The sequence below is a fragment of the Morone saxatilis genome, unplaced genomic scaffold (genome assembly GCF_004916995.1).
Source record: "Morone saxatilis isolate NCDOM2014 unplaced genomic scaffold, NCSU_SB_2.0 Contig24, whole genome shotgun sequence".
Lineage (NCBI taxonomy): Eukaryota > Metazoa > Chordata > Actinopteri > Moronidae > Morone > Morone saxatilis.
Window position 1 is genome coordinate 9,508,919 of NW_023339807.1, and position 22,193 is coordinate 9,531,111.

The following is a 22,193-nucleotide window of genomic DNA, read 5'->3' on the forward strand; positions in this document are numbered from 1 at the left end:
TTTTGTTTTGGGCATCTGTGTCTCCTTGACTTGTTGAGAAATGACTAAAGAGTAAAGCCCAGACACAATATGTCATAGGTGTTGAAATGGCTAATACCACATTGGCTTTACTGTTAGCCGGGCCGCTGGCATGTGAGCTGCGCTCCATTGCAGACTGAAGACTATGAGCTTAGAATTAAGCTGCAGGGTCCGTTCTTACACACCAAGTCCTATTTCTTTTTGTTTCATCTTGTTACAATATGACACATAGTCTGTAATGTGGTGGTGCTGCAACAACCACACACTGAAATGGTTTCGAAAAGAAGATAGCTCTATCTAGGAAACTAAACTAAACAGAAATATTTTTATATTAAAGTGAAAGGTGTCACTGGTAGACAAACCCAGGCTCTGCAGTTCACCTCCGTTTGATGTAGCGTTTTAGCATTTTCACTGTATTGTTTAGGAATAACTACTGGAGCGTTTAGCTGGTAAAGAGCGGAGCAAGATATTTGTCTCAGAAGTTGGTGAAGACCAAAAACAGAGCTAAATGGTTGGTTAACATTGGACTTATATTCACAAGGTGTCTGTGGGCTCTTAAAAGTCTAAAATCCAATCATCAGAATTTTGGGCCTTAAAATGTCTTCAATATAATTTTGACAGCTCTTAAAAATGTATTGGATTAATTAAGTTCTATAAGTACTTCCATTATGTTACATTTTTCAGTCTAGCTTTTAAATGTGTATTGATCATGCTGTAACAACTACAAAATACAGATTTTTCTTCATATCTTTAGATTTTTTTTGCCAGTATAGACGTATAATAGGTCTTAAATTACGTTCATAATAGTCTTAAAAAGGTCTTTAAAAAGTCTTGAATTTAACTTAACAACTAACTTAACTTAAAACCTGCAGAAACCCTTTCATCTGGCAGAAATCTGACTTCAAATGGTTGTCCATGACTGCTGGATTTGTAAATATACAACAGTTACATTGCATGTTTGCTATATCAATAGAGTTCACCTTGAAAGACAAATCCTTTGTCAGGACATGATGGCAATATCGAGGCCAAAAACAGTATGACTTAAGAGATCAGTTTCCCTTCCTGATTTTATTTCCCCTTGGAATACTTCATGGACAATAATGCGTTTGAAGTTTCACACCACCTTGGTAAGATCAAATTCATTCAAACTGACAGCTGAGAAGAATTAAATCAGGACTCATGCCACAGCTGAGATGCTGACACACATTTGTTTATTGGTATTTCATTTACACTGTAAAAATCACATTGAAATAGCATCGGCCATCATCTGTCATTGCTTTTGAACCATAACCAATATATTTTTGTGCCATATCAATAAATGCAATGCATGACTTGGATAATGTTGGACAATGTAATGGAAAGAAACGGTGTCTCTTCAAACAGCGTGCTCATACCTTTGTTTCTACTCAACAGCTGCTGTAAATGATCATCAATCATTGTTGACATTGCGGGACTGGGCTTTTGACATCACAGATTCATTTTCTTTAAAAAGAAGATAAATGTTTTGAATAAAAAAGGTGCATTTTGTCAGCATGAAATCTTATGAAACATAATACAAAATATAAAGGTAATGGGCTTAGAGTAGAGTAATAAAAGGACACATTTATACTGCTTATTAATACAGTCTTCCAGCAACGCTGTATTGTAAAGCCAATAAATAAAACAAACAATACTGTACATGGGTCACACAATTCATGTGTTCTTTCCTGAAACTTGAGGATTTCACATTGATTTGGTGACAGAAGACAATGTTGTAGCACCACTGAGTATGAAAGTCAGTTCACACAGTCGCAACCCATCTCAGAATAGTTCTTTCATTAAATGATGCATTTTGTTTTTTCTTTACTTTTTTATTTTACACAACAGCACAAAGCTTCCTGCTATTGTCCAGCTATCCAGCCTGTTTTTTATCAAGCCTTAAAGTAAAATGATGTTTTCTTGTTTCTTTGAAACATCCCTTTTCATTATCAGACCCCAGATGTCCAATTGATCAAGAATTGCAGTGCAGACCGGGCTGTATCACATGTTGTTGCGTGGCAGTGCCTGAAGGCTCGTCAACCGTTTTTCTCTGTAGGCCTGCCATCATTGGCCTTTGGTTGCCTGGAGGATGTTGGGTGTCCTGGGTGCAGATCTGTTCAATTACATACAGTACATAAACAAAGCTGGGATTTTTCAGGTTTTCAGTTTCTTATGGACTATTCGCTTTAATCATGATTCCCATTTAGCTAGTTCCTCCTCATAATTCTCTCCTTTTTTTGTACTGTCCTGATCACATTCCTGTATTGTGCTGTCAGCATCAAGTTCTAGTATCCAGATGTCCGGCATCGCAGGGAGGAGAAAGGGCACTGCAACTCTTTTGCACTTCCATTGAAATGTCATTTGTTTTTCAGTGCTCGCCACACGCTTAAAGCAAAAAGGCACTGTCTTTTCAAGCATGGACGTCAAATATAGTCTTTTGTCTATCTAACTACCTATCTGCCTGTGTTACAGACAGAGTCACTCCGTATGATTATAGGTTTGAATTTGAACAGGACTGGCAGCACTGCTTGCCATAGAACTTGTGGTTGCAGACTCCATGCTGGGGCACCAGGTAACACCAGTTGAAGTAATCCCTACATGCAAGGTCTGTGGAAAGAAAAGGGAAAAAAAATGAATTTATGAAACCATGTCTCTATTCTAACAAGCTATTTTAAGACAACTCTCTTTAGACTATAGATTACAAGAAGCACAGTTTTAGTTTGATGTCAGAGCTTCAGTACCTTTCTTATCAGGTTGTGGGCAGAAGTTGGTGTTGCATGCCTGGGACATTAAGGGTTTAAGATGGAAGGCACAGCCAGGAGAGGGCTTCCCCTGGACCAGACATTGGACTGTCCTGGCCTGCACTCCTCCTCCACATGTCACTGTGCACTGTAGAACACAAAGAAACAAAACCTAAATGATGGACACGGTAAATGTCATGAAACATCTATAAAGCACTTCAGCACCAACACCCCTCAATTGCATGGTTCAGCTATGTAATCCTGCTCTAAGTTAACATGCCTGAGACCAAGGAGACGTGTGCCATTCTGCTGGAGGAGGAGGTTGAGGGAGGGGTTGAGGTGGATAGGTGTGATGATATGTGCTCCATCGGTAGACTGCTGGGGTAGTGTGGACGGGGCACTCAGCCAGGTTGCACGGCCTCTGGAGATCAACTGTGGGCTTACTGACATGGTGGCACTTCTTGGCAGCAAGCTCTCTGTATTTTCCTGCAGTGTCCTGTATTATGGACACCAAAAATAAGTAAGAAGACAAGATGCCACTGTATAACATGACAATAAAATATACACAAACACTGTATTTCATATACACAACAGTAAAGAAAATAATTGAAACCCTAAATTACAAGAAAGGGAATTTAATAGCAGAGGACTGTCACAATTAATGATTAAAGTTACTAATTTAATAATTAGGAATCGACATTTTGCCATATTTGAATAAACGTAGGACATATAATACGCACCTTCTCTGCACACTTGATGAAGCGCGCCTGATAACCACGACCACACGTTGCTGAACACTGGAAGATCAAAGAAGGACAGAAACAGAGAAGAAATTATGAAAGAACTTATTTACATGAGGTAAAAAAGAGAAACGTTCACACACTGCATTACTACTGCTGTATTTATCTTAATTTCATATATATATATTTTTAATTGCTTATGAAATACCTCTTGCCATGTGGAGACAAACCACTGGACTTTGCGTTGTTTCTGGCAGCGTTTGATGAAGCAGGATTCTTGACCGGCGGGTTTCGGCAGGCCCACACACAAACTGTCTGGCAGTGTGTGTGTCTGGGCACCTGGGTTGGTGCTCGTACACAGAACTGTCCTCTTCTTCAATCCGTTGCCACACTTACGAGAACACTGCCAAAAAAACCCAGAAACATGCTAATGATGATATTTTATCCTGCTTAAATGCTTGTTTTTCAAATTGGGGTTTGACAAAGGTTCCATGAGTGGGTTGTTGGGGGTCCCGAGAAAAAGGATGAATAGAATATTTTAACTTTTAGCACATTTGGTATTGGTATTGTTAATCAATATTGGCTACATGGGTTACATTTTTCTCGTACATTTGTAATATATCCATCATTTTCTGCTAAAAGTAAGGATTTGTAAATGAATTCAAGATTTGACATAATGCATTTATTAAATGACTTTAGCATGGGAAAAAGTCTCACAGGCCAACTATGCACAGTAAGCATTTCAGCATGGCCACCACGTATTCACATTCTCCACACAGTGACTTATTGTGCTTTACTTCCTTAATAATTCCTTTGAGGTAGTCCAACAATTCCCCTAATATTCACTCTGATCCTATGCATACATCTTAATAAATCAAAACCTTGAAAGTGGTCCACTACGTCCAAGAAAACGGGGCTGTGACGCACTGCACTGAGTACCAGAGAGGAAGTAAACTGGACACCATTTGTGGCAGGTAGTTATGGATATTTGGGGGTAAAATGGCAGTTAAAAAGGTTTTACAGTGAGACAAGTCACCTCGCACAATGTATAGGAATTGGACAGAGAACAGAACATAGGGGGTCTCAGTGGGCACATTCAGTTTAAAGCCACTGAGATCACTGTCATAAAATGTGGTGAAGCCATCAATGCTAGGGTTCACTTAACAACAGTGTGTAAAGCTCTTCAGGCTGAATGGTGGGTAGTGTGCAACTTTTAAGTGTTTTTTTTTGTCCTGCTGTGGATCTACTATGCATGTCCTGAATGACATCAGTGTAAGCACATTGAGCACTTTAAATATTCACTCAATGGCAATGGCAGATCACTTTCACACGTTCTTACCTGTGTCCAAGGCCCAGTGGTCCAGACTGGTGGACAGCTGTGTGTGTTGCAGGCTTGCCTCCTGGTCGGGGTGGGCTGGGCACAGTGAGAGTCAGCCAGAGCGTCCACGTTGGTCTGGCTGGTTCTCTGGACACACTGGACCTGCCGCGTCTGCTCCCCTCCTCCACAGCTCTGGCTGCACACCCCCCACTCTCCTACAGACCAGCTGGGAAAACACAACACAAGCCCGCTGAGTCAACGTGCAAAAGCTCCTCAATCACTTATTCAGACAGGTCTTCGGGAATTCACGAATGACATGATAACTGTGCAGTTAGACTCCCTGTGTTGTGTCTAAGCCGCTTATCCAGTGCCCTCTGCAGCTTAATTCATCTTCGAATGCTTAAAAATATAAGTGACTGTAAAACTCAAAACTTACTGTATGTGTAAAAAAAGCTTAAATAACATTATCTCATTTGAAATAAGCACCTTTGTTCATTATAAGAAAGCAAAACACCTTTGGCAGACAATACCAACAATGTAAGTAACAAGTAATAACTATAAAGATTAAAATAGGAGTATTTGTCTCTGTGACTAAACACCAGTCTTCATCGATCCCTGACCTGTAGCAGGCCTAACTCTTAAGGGTGTTAAGACATTTGTTCATGGCTGACTGGCTTCAAAGCAAGTCAGAACAGCCGAAATACCAGGCTTTTAAACTGTAACTTAAACCTCAACTGCACAGTTTTAAACCCCCTCCTTGCCTAAACTCAAGCCCTCATCACCACTAAAACTAAACATCATATTTCTTTCATAATTACCTCAAATACTGAACACTCCTAACAAATACATATTTTGGCAATTACAAAAACCTGTCTTTTTCGAGATACATAATAAGCATCCTTCATATTAATGCATCTTAGACACACAATCCTCTGACCCTGGTGACAAGGGCTCAGTTTAGGACAGTACAGTTTATGTTATTTTTAGTGCATTTAGTGCATACACTACAGCCCCTGCCAAACCCCCGAGCCTCCTATCCTCCGTTCTCCAAGCTTCTTTGCATCTATCCCAAGTGACCCAAAGCACAAGGTGCAAGCAGCTCAATCCCTCATCACACACTCTGTCATCCTCTCCCTAACTTCACCCCAGTGTACCCACCCAGCCTCGTAAGATCTACCCCAAACAACCCAAAAACATTGCTGTCAGCACATGGAGTTGTATATAATAACAGTCTAAACTTTATTTGCAATAATCTGGTGCATCACTTGCTTGGAATGTTGTATAAGGACGATGAGACGAGTATAGCTCTAAAGGGCATTATGCATGCACTATCGAAACTAAATAAATACAGATGGAGAAATTCCATCTGGTCGTATGTTATGACTAGTCATGAGGAAGATACACACTAGCATCATCAAAGGATGATTTGAGGGAGTATGAGCAGAAGGTAGAGATGAAGATGTTTATTCCAAACATTTAACACATGATCAACACATACATGTAACATTCTTTATATGCTGACACAATGTTTACTGGCCCTCCGCGCAGAAATAGGATCTAACCCTCATGGTGTCATATAATACATAGATAAATGCAAGCAGAAGACCAACTACACTATTCTTTAGAGCCACATCGGTCTTTCAAGACTTGAAATGTACTTGGACACATTACACTTGCACCGTTGCCTTCAATAAAGAGGAAATTCAATACATTCTGTATTTCTTAATTTGTATTACTCCATAAATATTTCAATACTCAAACTGTACGGGGTTTTTATGATGTAACACACAAGCTTGTAGTGGTTAGGTGATATGGTGGATTTACTATGTAAGAACATTTACCAACTTGCTACAGCATGACATCACACTGACAAACTTAATTAAATCTTATTTAGGCTTTCTTACATCACTTGGTTACATCTCAGATATCAGCTTCTGCACAGAAAAGTAAAATAGAGTCATCTGACCTGCAGTGGGAAAAAAAGTTTTAATGTGGTGCGTGTAGAAGGTGGAATATCAGAGCTTTAATTAATACTGAAGCCACAAATGTATCACCTTAGTGACCCCACTGGCATGAGCATAATATACTGATTAATGCCATATCAATTTACAGACCACCTTGTGATCCCTGCCTTGACTTTTATTTGTAGCTAAGTGTTATTGGAGGATGAGTAAGCGTCACAGTCTCTGGACAGAAGCACAGGGGATCAGATATCCTGTGGACGAGTGTCAGATAGCCTCTGTGGTCTAAATGACACTGTCTGGATGCTCACCAGGGGCATTAAATAACCTCTGACCAGTGTTTATGGCTGTGCCACTGTGTGTGTGTTTGAGCTTTCAAGTGTCAGTGTGTGTGGGTGTTTCTCTGCTTATATCAGTGTATGTCCACACTGTGAGACACAATTATATCATGCTCTAAATGTGAGCGGGCATCGAGACCCTTTTCCATGATGTAATGCCTGTTCAGTCCAACTTAGTGGATGCAGACACAGCAAAATGAAATAACTGCAGGGCCTCAGAACAGTATGACCTGCAGGGATGGACTGATGACCACAGCCAGCTTGTTTTGGTGGGTGTTTCACATGTTTTGGTCTCAGCTCACAGTTTATGTGAGTGGAGGGCTCACAAACACTATGAAAAGTTGTCCAGATGCTCCGTGAAAAAATAGAAACATATGTGCATATACCAGGACAATGTGTTTTAGTTAAGTGCAACAAAAATGTTTTGTACTTGACCAGGCATTGGACAAAAGAAATGAAAGCAGTTCTGGTTGATTAAACCATGAACTCTAATATAGTAGGATACACAAATTAATGTGATCAGAAATCCAAACAATACAACAAAAATGTAACTCTATTTTATTTATGCATGTTCTGAATGTTGTAATCTAAGATTGGTATACACCGCTCCACAATGCTGCAAATAGCTGTAATCAGAGTGTAAAAGCATGGAAATGCCGCCTGGAGGTTTAGGTTGCAACCAATAGGAAAAAGGTAGATGGCCTAATATAATTACTATGAGAATTTTCTGCTGTAACAAGAGAACGCTGTTGCTTTTAATGTTTGTATTTAAATTTGAAGTTTCAATATATGCTGATGGGTCTTCTTGAACCCATTAAGAATTCACTAAGTTATGTTAACTGTCCTAATGCCATAAAATGTTCCTCTGAGAAAATAATGTACATTATGATGATGTCAACAACTATTACTTTATAAGATACATACATTCAACACTCACTGATCATGTGCAATAAATAATAAAATAAAACCACTAGCTGACGTTGTAATGTGGCACCATTACTATAAGTACTAAGTTTCTTCATATCATAAACATTTTCAGCTGATACAGAAGTGGATTGCAGTTGGATTTTGGATTTTGGATTATTTGATAACCCCTAAACATACTTAAACACTCAAAATCTGTCACATACTACCAAACATGTATAGCAAAGTAGCTCTGTAAGAGTCTTGTATATTATACTATATAATACTTCCCATGCTTATGCGCACACACACTTACAGGAACATGCATGCACACACACACAGGTACATTTAAGCAGCCTCAGCTGTAGATAATGAAGGAGATAGTCCCATGAGATGAGTGTAAACAGTCATGAGATTACTTAACAGTCAATATCACTGCTTCCTCAACTCAGTGTAAACACACAAATCCATTAGCGAGTTAATGCTGATAGGGCTGGTGTGTGGCGGAATGTCTGAGAAAGAAAGTAAGAGAGAGAGAAAGGAAAGACTGCAACGTGGACAGAAACATCAGTGAGGAGCATCAACATCTAAGATAACCACAGGGAAGCAGCAGAGTGGCTTTGTTGGTGTACGTGAGATAGATGGAATGCCAATTTAAAATTATTTATAAATGACTTTTAAAAGACACAGACAGTGAGACAGACAAACAAGCAGACAGAGAGTGTTTGCCATTAAGCACCACAAATCCCTGCTGAGAGATTGGAAGCGCTGCCACCCAAGCACAACAAGGTTTGAATGACTGCTATCCTTGGCTGGCTGCTTGGTGGTGTGTGTGTCTGTGTGTGTGTGTCTGTGTACGCGCGGTAGGACGGGGTTGGACAGGTCAGAGAGAAAAAAGACGTCACATCAAAGAGTCCAGGCCGTTAGGGTTATGTTTACAGCTGAGCCTGAAGCCAGCCAGCTAATGGACACTGCAATGGAGGTCTTACAAACCAAGCCTGCTGTTTGTGTGTGTGTGTGTATACGGACGAGAGGTGGGACGGAAAGGGACAGAAAGATCTCAGAACTCAGAACTAACCTCAAATGCTTCACCTATGCATCTGTGAGTGACAGAGAGACAGAGAGAAACAGAGGCAGACAGACGGACAGAGGCCAAGCTCAAGCAAAAATTGATGCAACGCTTTATGTGTGTGTGTGTGTGTGTGTGTGTGTGTGTGTGTGTGTGTAAGGGTTGAGGGGAAACTGAAGCATCTGTTGTACCTGCAGTATCTTGAGGGATGAGTAAGAAGTTAAGTACTAACTGAAAGCTGGAATTGTAACAGTCACTGTCTCTGACTACCAGATAATGGCAGTGTGATCACACACTGTAAAGGCACAGATAAAGCTTGAATTGTTTGGCTCGTCAGGAGAAACCCACAAACACTGTGAGCAAGAGTTTCCTCATTTCCTCCTTGATGTACACCCTCTTTTCTCCTAAAATGCTCGGTTTCCTGCCTGTACTACGATCCATTAACCAATAGGTACATAATTACATTTTCCACTGCACAGAAACATAATACACCGTATACATTTGGTTCACGTACATGTAATATGTCCCTTTGAGTTATCTGATTTTGTCAAACATAGTGGAGACCATTCAGTGAGGCTTGTTTCAATATACAACTGACATTTTTTGACTGCATTAAATTAGTTATTAGCTCTATATGACATATTTTATGGTGAAACATTAGCTATACATTTTTACCAGTGTTAAATTACTCCTACAGGAGGTCACACAGTTTATTGAACTCACTGTATTCCAGTGGTTCTTAAACATTTTTGTCATGACCCCTTTGAAGGCTGAAACAATTTCATACTCCAAATCGACCAATAAACTGACCGCAGATTTATCAACCTGTAACAATATTATAGCCAAGTTAAATTTGATTTTAATATCAAGAACACTTCACACACTCTTTTCACGTATGTTTCTTATTGGTTTCTGTTGAGTAAGTGATTGCAAGTTAACCTCTGTTTAGACTGCCAGAGTTTTTACTCTGACACAAGGCAATCCTGCTATATTGACAGTGAACCCCAAAGTAAGATAAGCTTCTTCATATTTTGGATTTAACTGCTGTGTTTTTCTTGTTTTTCTTCCGTGTCAAAAGTCTTTCCATGGATCTGTCCACTTTACACATTGTTTTGCTTTCTGAATAAGTCTTGTTAACCTAAATCTTGATAGTCTTGATAGTGAGTTATTAGTTACACCTGTGTTTGACCGTCAAAATGTCTGTTCAATGCATATTGATGCATTTAAAAAAAAAAGAAGCCTAAAAAACAACAAAAAACAACCAGATTTGTTTTCTGTGGGACATTTCAGATTTTTCTGACAACATTTTTATCATTTTGTTACCTGTTAATACGTAGGTCATGTGATAACAACTAAACCATCTCTCTGACACCTAAGAAACTCCATGCTGAGGGACCAACAGTCAATAGACCGCGTTTATGAGTTTTAATCCTCTGACCACAGAGAGTATATTTACATATAACTGAACTTATATCAACATTTGACAGTCAGTGGAGCAGCATTTTATTAAAGTGTTTTTTACTTTACTGATCTTGGTAACATCAGCACCCTAATACAGCCTTATAGTTAATAATGTAGACTGCAGGTGAAGTGTTACAGTGGTAGACATCCTAACAATACATTGTTGCACTCTTTGATCCAAAGTGCTGACGTTTTTAGCCTGGGTGGGAATAATCTATAACACTGGCAGTGGTGCTCAACAGCAGTTTTTCTTGAATGTAAGAGTGAAAACAAAGCAGCAATGACTACATAATATACTCTACAGCACATGATGACACAATGAACCACAAACATGCCATTATTACTTAAAATGTCTGACCTAACAAAGCTCTGGAGGACACAGCTCCCTTTTCTGACGACATTATATAAATATATATTTTCTGTCAACACCATCACTAGTTTATGTCAGTGAATATGAGACAGCGATGTGGTCATCATGCAGGATTTTCCTAAGATACCTGTTCCAAAACAGGGAGACATACACAAACTGAGAAAGAAGGAAATATTCAGGCACTGAGGAAAAATCCCCTTTTGAACAGCTGTTGGTTACTATAAAACATGAGATAAATGGTAATGTAACTGGGATTCCATGATTTCAGTGCTGATTACGTAATATTGGTGCCCTGTATAATACTGTATCCCTGAGAAAATCCTTCTTAAACAGCGGGTTTTTTCAGCAGGTGTTGGGACACAGATTAAAAAAGAGATGATTTCATAAGCAAGAGGGGAAATTTCAAAGTAAAGCATCCGGAACAACAGAAAGGGAGAAAGAGATTTGATATGTGCATAAGTGTTACTGTAATCGATTTAGGTGTAGTTTTGGACATTAGGACGGCTGTGCTCATTGGGTGGGGTGTAGTAGAGACACTTGAAATTGTTCCTCGGGAGTCTTGATGAGAGGGTGAGTGAGTTTGGGTGGGAATGAGCTTCACAGTAATCAGACACCACCACTGTTTCTCTCCTGCCCTGCCCTGTCTTCTTCCTGTGTGTGTGCCAGACAGCAGTTGATGGCCAGTCATGCAGCTCTTGGCAACATGATGGCAGCAACAACAACAGCATCATACTGTGTGCATCCTGCATGTTATTCTGTGTATATGTTATATGCTTATGAGCACAGACAAAAACTGTGTTGCAAATACAACAAAACCTGCACCATAGAATTTCACCACAAAGTTACATTTCAGACATTTAACAAACGCTCTAATAAAAAGTGACTCATAGCATTAGTGTTACTGATGGCCTCCTAATGGCCCTCTAATATTGAGAAATAATGAGAGTATTAAACACATTTTAAAAGGCTTGGTTTGGCCACGGCATAACAAAACAGTTTTTACATGCAGGGGACAAAGTCACATTTGGACACACAACAACAGATTTTTTTCTGGACATCCACACGCAGCAGTGACCAAGATGAGGTCAGTGTCTCAGCAAAACCCCTCTCTGCTCATAAATCAAGGCACAACTTGTCAGCAGTGTCCACTTCATTTGCAAGAATTTGGCTGATATTTCAGACCATTGCTAAGAGTGTACGTGAGAATACTCAGAATAGAGGCACAGGGGAACAGACACCTAAATAGCAGCTGCCAAAAGTCTCCAGATAAATGCTCTTGTTATTCCTTGAGAGACAAGCATCTACTATACTATAACTGTCCTGAACCTCCTGTGCAGTCCTGGTAAAGGCTCCCAGTTCTACACATACTATGCATCTATCCAGCAAAAAAGCTTTTGAGCTGTATTTGTCATTTTTGCATTTAATAGTGCAGTTAAGAATGTCCTCTATTTGCACTTGTGGTCCCCAATCTGGAAAATGTCAAAAATAAGTCGTATAATAGTCTTGCAAGGATGCCCGTATGTTGTACTATGTTTTTGGCTAATAATTTCAGTAGGAGTGAACTACACAAGCACAGAAGAAATTATTAATAGGCCATTACTAGAAGTAATGTATTTTATTTTTTAACAAAGTTTAGTATAAACCCCTCCCTTGAACATTGTCAGCAATTGTAACTTTATATATTTATATATAGCTTTATTATAACAGTAACTAGACACAGAAGGCCTGTCAAGGTTTGGATTTCTCCACATGTTGAAGCGGTTTGCATTGGGCTGTAGTAAGAAAGATTGGAGGGTGGTGTCTTTTTATGCTGCAAACATCAGCGTGTCTACCTAAACACACTGTGTTACTTCGAGGCCAAGGAGGAGTATTCTACATTATTTTGTGGGGTTAGAGGTTATGTTAAAAAGCTTCATTAATGATAGTACATCACCTGTATAGTAGCCTTTTCACTGTGTGGAACCTGGTGGATATTACTATAATATAGCATAGGTTAATGTTAGCAGCTCTGTCTTGCTCTTTATTAGATTTGGGGATAGACTCCCAGCCAAACTCATTATCCCTGATCGCATTACGTTCGCCAAACACATCGGTTAGTCCTTATCGTGAAGACCTTTCTCTTGTATGCAAAAAAGTGAAACATAGGGATTGAAAACATAATACAATCTAAATCAAACCTCTGTCTTGCTTGTCAAAGCAAATGAGCAAAGCATCCAAAAAGAGTTATGTTAGAATGACAAGGCCGATTCGGACCAAATCAGGAGCTCTGGCGAAAACATTCCCTCCTTTCTTTCTTCCAATTTTGAATGGGGGTAGTGCATTTAGACTGCAGCGGTGAAACAGAATCGACTTTTGGAGAAACACAACCTGACGTCATGTTGCGGTGGCCAATCATACCGATCAGACTTGTCAAACTGCTCCACAGTCAACCTGAAATATCACTGAAACAGGCGCTATATCCCAGCTTCATTGTCTGTGTCTGGCCTGCAGTCTATGCTGCAAAATAGCGATACAAGAAGCTTATTTTGGTTTGTGTCCGTACAAGAGAGAAAGACAGAGAAACAGCTGTGGTCGAGCTTCATAGACAGTAAATGACAGAGAGAGAGTGCCGCGAGAAAACTGGTTAATCAGATAAATTAAACGTTATTTTCTGATTGTTTCATGGCCGTTACGCCTACCACCTCCCCTGCCTCACACACGCGCACAGTATTGCACAACCCTGCGACAAATCACTACAACACCTGATTTGGTCTGAAAGTGGGCTGAAGTAGCCCGGCAATGCGAGAACAATCCTGTTTCTTTCCATATGTTCTATATGGCTCATCAACATGATGACTTTCCACTATCCATCTTTTCTGTATCTTGTACTGGTAACCTTCTTTTACTGGACTTATGTAGGCCCAAGAGATCAGGTCTACGTGATATCTTTGAAATTATTACTCCAAGTACACATGCAGAAAATGCACCCAGGGGAAGTAATACCTCAGCAACAGCTGCTGTAGGAATGACACACTGCTTCACTGTTGGTCACTACACAGATTTGATCGGTATTTAGAGGTTCTGTGGCCAATAACCTGCTATACTGCTATGTAAATGCTATACAAAGTGTACCCTCAAAAAATGTCTAACCAGTAATTCAGCTTTTTTATACTGCCGTGTAAATGTATTTCAGTGCCCTATGGCTTAAAAAAAACAAAAACATTTTCATGGACAAACTCTCAAGTTCCCCCTTCATTAAAATCAGTGTTATCCCAAGAGTTTCTCTCACTGATTTGTTTTCTGGCCAGAGTTTTACCCTTCATGACATTGTCCAGAGCCACACAGACAAGGGAGGGACATTTCCCCTGCGTGTATGTCTTTATGTGTGCGTGTGTTCGTACATGTCTTGTCTGTCAACGGGCGCACCACTCCCTATGATGTCCGCAGCGTTGGACCATGTTGATTGATCTTTGATCCTCTGCCTTGGCCCTGTGTGTCAGGGTATAGACAGTGACCGAACCAAGTGAGCTGAGCCAAGATCCCACAGAACCACACCCTGAAACCACAGAACCATTAGTGGGTCTCGCTCCCACTCTCTTTCTGCATGGTATCGTCATACATCATAGAAAAATTAGTTAGTGCCAATCTAAGTGACAGCAGTGACATTATACAACTTCGAGAAAAGCCCTCTTGGCCACAGCAACCTGGAAGTGAATCTCAAAGTATGATAACATGTACTTTGGTTCCCAACTGCAAATTAATCTTGAGTTTGGTTCTGGTGCATACTTGTGGAAAAAACTATCTGAGAATCACCAGGGCTTTAATGAACCAACATGCCTCATCCATTAAGCTGGCAATGTATTTTGCATTGAGCAGAGTTTCTTATACTACGCACAAGTGATGTCTCTAGTGGGTCTTGATAGAGCTGGAGAACCAGCAATCTGTTCTGAGCTTGGGTCCCACAGTGATGCTACATGTGAAAAGGTTTACAAGACCTTGGCCTGCTGTATTAAACAAACACAGAAGCTAACCATTTCTGACAGATGTTGAGGTATCATGCTGAACTGGACACGAACAGAATATCCAGTGGAACTTCCCCTTCTTCCCCATGTCTTGCACGAATATTTTGGCCAAAATGTAAGTTATTTTTCATTACATGAGAGGAAAATTTCATCATTGTAGAACAGGTGCTTTACTGGGCTGGGAAAGGGTGGAGAATACAGTCGGTGCTGCCTGACACGATTCATTCACTTTATTATGAGGAGATAGTTTGGGAAGTTCGGAAGAGTTGACTCAACCAATAAATAGCTCTTTCTGACACTGCATGTCTAGAACTTACAAAACAGATGTGTAGGTGTTGTAGACCAGTAACACATGGCAGTCAGGAGGAGGAGTGAGGGAGGAGGAAGGTGAAAAGGACAAAAGGTCAGAAGAGTAAAGCAGAGTAAAGGATATTAAGACAAAGTAGAGAAAATACTTAATTATTATGCTGTCCACAAGACAATCTCCTCACTGGTCACATGGTGAGCTCAAATAACTACATCAACCTATTTGGCTGGTGGCCACTACAGCTGCCTCCTTAAGTTCCAAACATGAACATGCATGTACAGAATGCTGAGCTGTTATGGCCAACAATGTCACATACCCTACAGTACTTCCAGGGAACACCAAATTAACAACTGAATAATTGACATACCATGACATACCTCAAGAAGTCTAGAAGGGCCAAATATTCCGTCTTTTTCCATCCAAAAGTGCGTATCAGGAAAATATGAGGAAATGTCTGCGAGAATAATTTTTGAATAATGTCCAGATTGAGAGCCAGTTAAGTGCAAATTTGATGAGATCATTCACAAATGTTGAAGCCACAGATGATCACTGACATCACTAAGGTTTGAGTTGAATGAGTCGTGATATTTAAATCACAGAAACTCTAACTGCTCTGTAAGGCTTTGGCACAGCTAAATGCTGAACGCTAATGTTAGCATAAACCAAAAGACTGCACAAATTATATACTGTTTCATTTTGACCTAATGATGACACTAATGAAAAGTCGGTAGATCATTAAAGTGCAATTCATCCTGAGGGAAATGTGATGTCTATACCAAATTCTATGGCAATCAATACAATAGTTGTTGAGACATTTCACCAAAAATAATTTTGCTAGCAAGACTATATACAGATATGATTGTATCTATATATATATTATATATGAAAGAGCAGAGGGACTGACCTGGCAGGACAGGGTTGGGTGTTGCAGGGCATCAGTCCAGTAGCTGGTCTTGATCTGGGATTGCAGTAGGATGTATTCACTTGCACTCTCAAGTCTTTGTAGCAAGCTGACTTGGTGTTCATCTGGCCTGTATGGGTTATATATTCAGGCAAATCATTTGAAAGCAACATGTTGTTGGTTTATGTGAAACTTGAATCCCAGATTCACAGATCCCCTGGTTGGTATTTGGCCTTAGGCATGGTCAATCTGCACATCTTAACTCATACAGGTCGGTTAGTCAGTCACACTCTTTAATAAAGCAAATTACCCCAAACTCATCATGGCCTACAATCAGGACACAAAGAGGTGGAGGTGGTTAGGGTGGACCGCAACAGACCAGGGTGGGGAACTTTAACCTCCGGTGTCAATCAATAGGAACTCTACACTGGGGGCTTTGTTCACACTCATGAAGGCAAGCAAGTGCATACACACACACACACACACACACACACACACACACTCTCATGCACACATATGCACCTTTGTCCATTGACCGCCAGCCTCAACTCACCACCCCAGGGTCTGCCCAGGTCATTACAACAATCTTTTGCATGTGTGTGTGCTCGTTTAATACTAGGCCACTGGTCAAAGCCATGCATGTGTGTGCTTGCTTTAGCAGATCTGTTTGTGTGTGTGTGTGTGTGTGTGCATGTAATTGCAGGTCTGTAGTCGAACAAGAGGAGGTCCCACCAGTCCCAAACAAGAGCTACTAATGTCCCCTCAGTAATGATGGGAACGCTCCTCTGTCCATTTACCTGCAGCTATAGGCCTTATTATAGATCAGAGAGGTCAGACTGAGCTTTAGATGCTGGTCCAGATTGAAGATCTAAAGGTAATCTGTCCCTTTTCATCAACACAATAGACTTTGAAATAATCTTAGAATTCAGAAACAAAAGTTATTTCTTTAACGAACCGAAGAACAGCTAACTGCACAACAGATTTGATGTGACAACAAAAGATGAAAAGGACTAAACTACACCTTGAACACATTTCAATTTGGAAAGGAATACGCATAAAATTTTATACATACCTCCAGCACATGTTGCTGAACACCGGGCGCGTATGATGGCCCATGTATAATTGTGTTTGATGTGATTCCTCTTCTCATCAGCTTTCTTCAGAGTGTATTCCCAGCGTACACCTGGGTTCCAGCCCTGCAACAATATCTACAGGGGAAAGAATGTGCTAAGAACGATGAGATGAAGGACAACAAAAAGTGTAATATATAATCAAGGGAAATAAAGAAAGTGAGTAAACATGGAATTCGGAAGGGGAAATGGAAGTCATAGGTATTAAAAAAACATCCTAATATATTCTTACTGACTACTCTACTACTACTCTTTGTGTTTACTGATCCCTTACCTCTATGACCAGTGTCTCATTGGTTGGGCCAGTTGATATGAGGCTCTCTGGTCTGTTGTAAGGTCTCTTGTACTCAAAAATGGCTCCAGCGATGGGGTGTCTGCCTGGCCAGTCCACTGTCCAGTGTCCATTCAGGTAGTAGCGTCTCTGGGTGTCCCTGACTGCCAGGTAAGAGCTGGACGTGTTCAGTTCCATCACACGGATACTCCGAGCCCCTGCTGGGATGGTTACCACCCCATAGTACTCTGAGAAAGAGTACAAAACTTTAAACAAGCAATAAAAAAGCTGCACAAAAATCCGTCCTAACTAAACTGATTAAACAAAACAGAATTGAAAGAACTAAGCCACACACTTGTAGCTATGTATGAGCTATAAAATGATTAAATGATGTTTAAAAAAAACTTTCAGTATAGGGGATAAAGAACAGATATTTTGAAATGCCTTAAATAAAACCACTAAAACCAATGAACTCAACATGTAACTACTCTGACTTACGGTTAGTGTAATGCTGCTTGGTGTACTGTCCTTTGTAGATCTTGCAGGTGGAGTTGTCTCCTTGACACACCCCGCAAGCATCAGGCCCAGCTGTAGAGCCCAAAACACGGTCACAGCCCACTCTCTATGGAAGAAAAGTAGTTGTGAAAACAGCACAGCAAGGGTGTCTATTGACGTTCTCTACTGCTAAATCCATTCTCAAAATGTATAGCTCAACTTCGACTTCAAGACTTCACATACGATATCATCTTCAAAAAAAATCTGGGGCTAACTCAGAATGCTTTGATATCATGCTTCAACCACTGTCTCAAAGTTACTGTCTCATTGCCTGACATTTAAAAGTATTACCTCACACAGTCCGTCAATACAGACATTAGAACTGTCCTGTGAGCAGAGTGTCCCATCCTTAACTTTGCTGGCCAGGGCAAAGAAGAAATCGTAGCCTTCAGCAAAGCAGTACAGCTTACATACATCTTGATCTGGGAGGAAAGAAAATAACCAAAGGGGCAAAATGTTAACTACCATGACAAGGCTAGTTGGTATTAGCCTCCCCCAGAATTTGTCTTTAATCATTTCAAATCTTTCTTCCTGAGTAATTTTGAAAATGAATGGAACAATTGTCTCACCATCCACTCTGGTGTATGGCCTCCAGGTGTAGTACCATCCTCTGAATTGTTTGCTGTTGAACTCAGCACACTGCTGCGCTCTGTAGTCAATGGTGTTGAGGGGACAATCCTCAGTGTTACAAAGTTTGTAAGACCTGGAAGAGCCCTCACAGAACTTCCCTCCAAATGCAGGTCTGCAGAGAGGGATTGAGAAATATGTCATCAAAACAGATCTTATTCAGTATTTCAGTAGCAGTATTATCAGTCCCAGTGGAACACAAGCGTCCTGCTCACTGTTTAAGTGAGGCTTGCACACGAATCAGCAACATCTGTGTCACTTTTGGTTGTATCCCAGTCTTTCTAATGTAAAATGAGGCTGTACAGAGTTAACTAAGAAGCTGCCTGTGTTATTTGTTGGATATTCTGTGAACTATTCACATTCAGGGTGTTCAGTCTTGAGCTCTGTGCAGTCGGAAAGGTTAGTATGCGTTATCAATTTTAGGAGGTAGGTAGGAAAATGAGAAAAATAGTTTACGGCCTGGTACTGAAAGGTTGTGTGTTGTGTGTGTGGGTGATTATATGTGATGTTTACAGGTGAAACAAGAAATACTGAGAAAGAAAAACACTTTTGTTGCATTTGATGTGATTGAGCAAAAAAGTGTTAAATTACCAATAACATTGAATTTCATTGTCTTTGTACTGGCATGATTTGGCATATGTGAGTATGCTTGCCTGTATATTTGGCTGTGTGTGAGTGTTGTGAAGGCTTCTCCATTCACATATGTATATCCTCGGGCAATATTCCCTAAAATCCCTTCCACAGGACAATTACACCTTCTATAACCCCTCCAATCACATTGTCACCTATCTCTCTCTCACTCTCGGATTCTCTCTCTACCCATCTCTGCATTTCATCTTTCCCTTTTTAAATCCCTCTCTCTGTCATTTTCTGAACCCCCCTTTCCCTCCCCCTTCCTCTCTTCCACCCCCATGCCTGTCTTTGTCTTCCTTACCTACCACCACCACCATTCCTCCTCCCTCTCTCTCTCCTTCTCCTCAACACCCTCTGTCTAATTTAGCTCGCCACTTGTCAGGATCTTGGCATAGCATGATAAAAAGGAGGCCCCAGCATTTGGGATAGGGCCCCCTTACTGACTGGCAGTACAAATAATCCTGAGTGACTGATGAGCAGGGGACTAAGTGAGCAGATAAGTGATGAAGCGACAGACCCATGTGAGTGATCTTCACTATTTTAATCACGTGTCTTTATATACTCTTGGCCTTGAGTCAAGCAATCGGAAACAGTACAGACCCTCTCCATACCAAAGCATCGTCAGTTGATAAATCCTTAGTAAATCTTCTATAATAACTAATTAAAACAGTTTACTGGCCTACATTTTATGCTGTTCTCACCTTTGCTAGTGTGCACTGCTGTATGGGATTGTTATTATGTGTATGTCATGCAGTCTATGGTACATCTCTACCTGGGGTTGTTGCATTGCCTCTCTCGATAGGTGACGCCGCTCTCACAGCTTCGCGAGCAGGCAGACCAGGACGACCACTCTGACCACTGGCCATGCTGGGGCCTCGGGCCCTCGTCGCCCTGTTTCACACACTGGCCCCTACGACACCACTAGAGAAAGAGAGAGAGGAGGGATTATAAGTGGAACAGAGGGTGGAAGAAGAAGTGAAGCGCACACAAGCAAAGAATCATAAAAGTGTCAAAAACATACAGACTTTCCAACGGACCCTGCCCTTTATCTTCTTTATGATGACTGTCTGTCAAACTATAGAAGAATTCTCTAAGATATAGCTTTCAGGTTTAACTGCTGTCAAAAAGGTCGTGGTCTATTCCTGGTTACATACTCACAATCTATCAGTGAAACTCCAGTTGTGCTGCTTCTTGGACAGTTTCTACCTTGAGCTGTCATCAGCTAGAATTAACAGAGCTAAGCCAAACACAACTGAAATGTGGAAAAACTGTCTCATACCTGACAGGGATATTCTCCAAGTGGAATAATAGACTTACCATTGTTTTGCACATAGTTGCATTTCATGTTGCCCTATACTGTATTTAACCTTGTTTTCTTTTCAAAAGAAGTAAAAGTAAAATGTTTCACAAAAAAACAGGTTGAAATAATGTTGCCAACAATTCATAAATCAATACACTACTACATGGTTCTTCACTGCCGAAAAACATCTTTTTAATCAATTTTAGTTCTGAAACACTAAAAAATCTGCCAAGGCACTGAGGTAATTTGTTTCCAGTGCAGCTCATCTGTATGGGTGGGGTATCAGCCTTTTGTGATTTGTTTATTAGTTGGTGCCTATATGGTGTCTAATTTTTTTAACTGGCAGATTTTTAATACATTTTCCATTGTTTTTCCAATGTTCTCCCAATTTAAAAAGGCAAATTCCCCTTACATCTGGTTGTTGCAAACTTTTACTCATGGCCTGGAGAGTGCAGAGAGTCATGTGCACACATGAAATCACCAGCTGCTTGTTTTTACTCTACTGAGAGGAGCTTCATTGGGGTTCACAGTTACCTCCTCATGATATTACCACCCCTCTGCACAGCGGCCACCCTGACCAAGCTGCTTTCCATCCACACACATTGCCAAATATGTTCCATGAGGCAGAAGAGGAATATTAAACTATATGGCAAGTTATGCGAATACAGTTTGTCTGTAGCGTGTAAGAAGATGCTACAGGACACAAATGAAATAATGAAGTTATTTCCTGTAAGCGCCTAAAAAAGGCTGAGTCATTAACCAATCACATGTTCCAAAAGGAGCAGTACTTCACTCAAAATCCCTAAATGTAATGTGAGAATATACTTTGTGAAATCTAGACTCACTTAAAGCAACATTATGTCACAAGCTGTTTCCTGGCACGGGCTTGAACTGGATTTGTACATGTCAAGATGACATCAGTCACAATATACTCAGTTTATACGCAATATGCTTGCCTTGGAGTGATCTCAAGAACACACACACACACACACACACAACACACCACACCACAGCAAAATCCTCCTGCAGAGCAATCAACCCACCTAGGCATGGCATTAGATGATCGAGTTTTGGGGGCATATATTTTTGTTCTTGTTTACCTGTGTGGTTCAATGACGCCAACAGAGCCACACAACACACTCCTCCGCACTAAACCGTCCATAGTCCTTGACTAAGAACTAGAACAGCTGATTCGTCCACCTCGCCAGTTTGTCCTGCCGGCTGAGCGTGCCATGGTTCTGAAGTGAGCGCTGCCGTCATCTGTTCTGTGTTCAGAGCGCCGTTAAGTTGTCCCGCCCAGTGTAGGCGAGAGGCGGGCCGGGACTTCCGAACAACCATGGCAAGCCGTTCGAGATATGATTGAGCACCCGCAGCCGACGCAACATGGGTCGACCGAAGAGCGGGCTGTCAGGGGAGTGAGGGTAAGGAAGAAGCCCGCCGACAAGAAACGCCGGCTCCGTGGGGGTTGAGAGCTCGCACCTCTTCAACAGAAGTGACGCCGCGCGAGAGCCAACAGAAGTGAGCCAAAAAC

The 22,193-nt window shown here is 40.8% G+C and overlaps 1 protein-coding gene across 1 annotated transcript in view; it reads right to left on the reverse strand.

Annotated features, from left to right (window-relative positions):
• Positions 1-1,224: 1,224 nt before the first annotated feature.
• LOC118335340 (A disintegrin and metalloproteinase with thrombospondin motifs 16) overlaps positions 1,225-22,193 on the reverse strand; it is a 50,060-nt gene continuing 29,091 nt past the window's right edge. The window contains 13 exon segments of the mRNA XM_035671577.1: positions 1,225-2,643; positions 2,778-2,925; positions 3,058-3,273; positions 3,518-3,574; positions 3,726-3,920; positions 4,857-5,061; positions 16,150-16,276; positions 17,219-17,354; positions 17,551-17,795; positions 18,046-18,169; positions 18,394-18,524; positions 18,672-18,844; positions 20,135-20,283. Of these exon segments, the coding sequence (XP_035527470.1) occupies positions 2,528-2,643; positions 2,778-2,925; positions 3,058-3,273; positions 3,518-3,574; positions 3,726-3,920; positions 4,857-5,061; positions 16,150-16,276; positions 17,219-17,354; positions 17,551-17,795; positions 18,046-18,169; positions 18,394-18,524; positions 18,672-18,844; positions 20,135-20,283 (2,022 nt within the window). The 3' untranslated portion in view covers positions 1,225-2,527.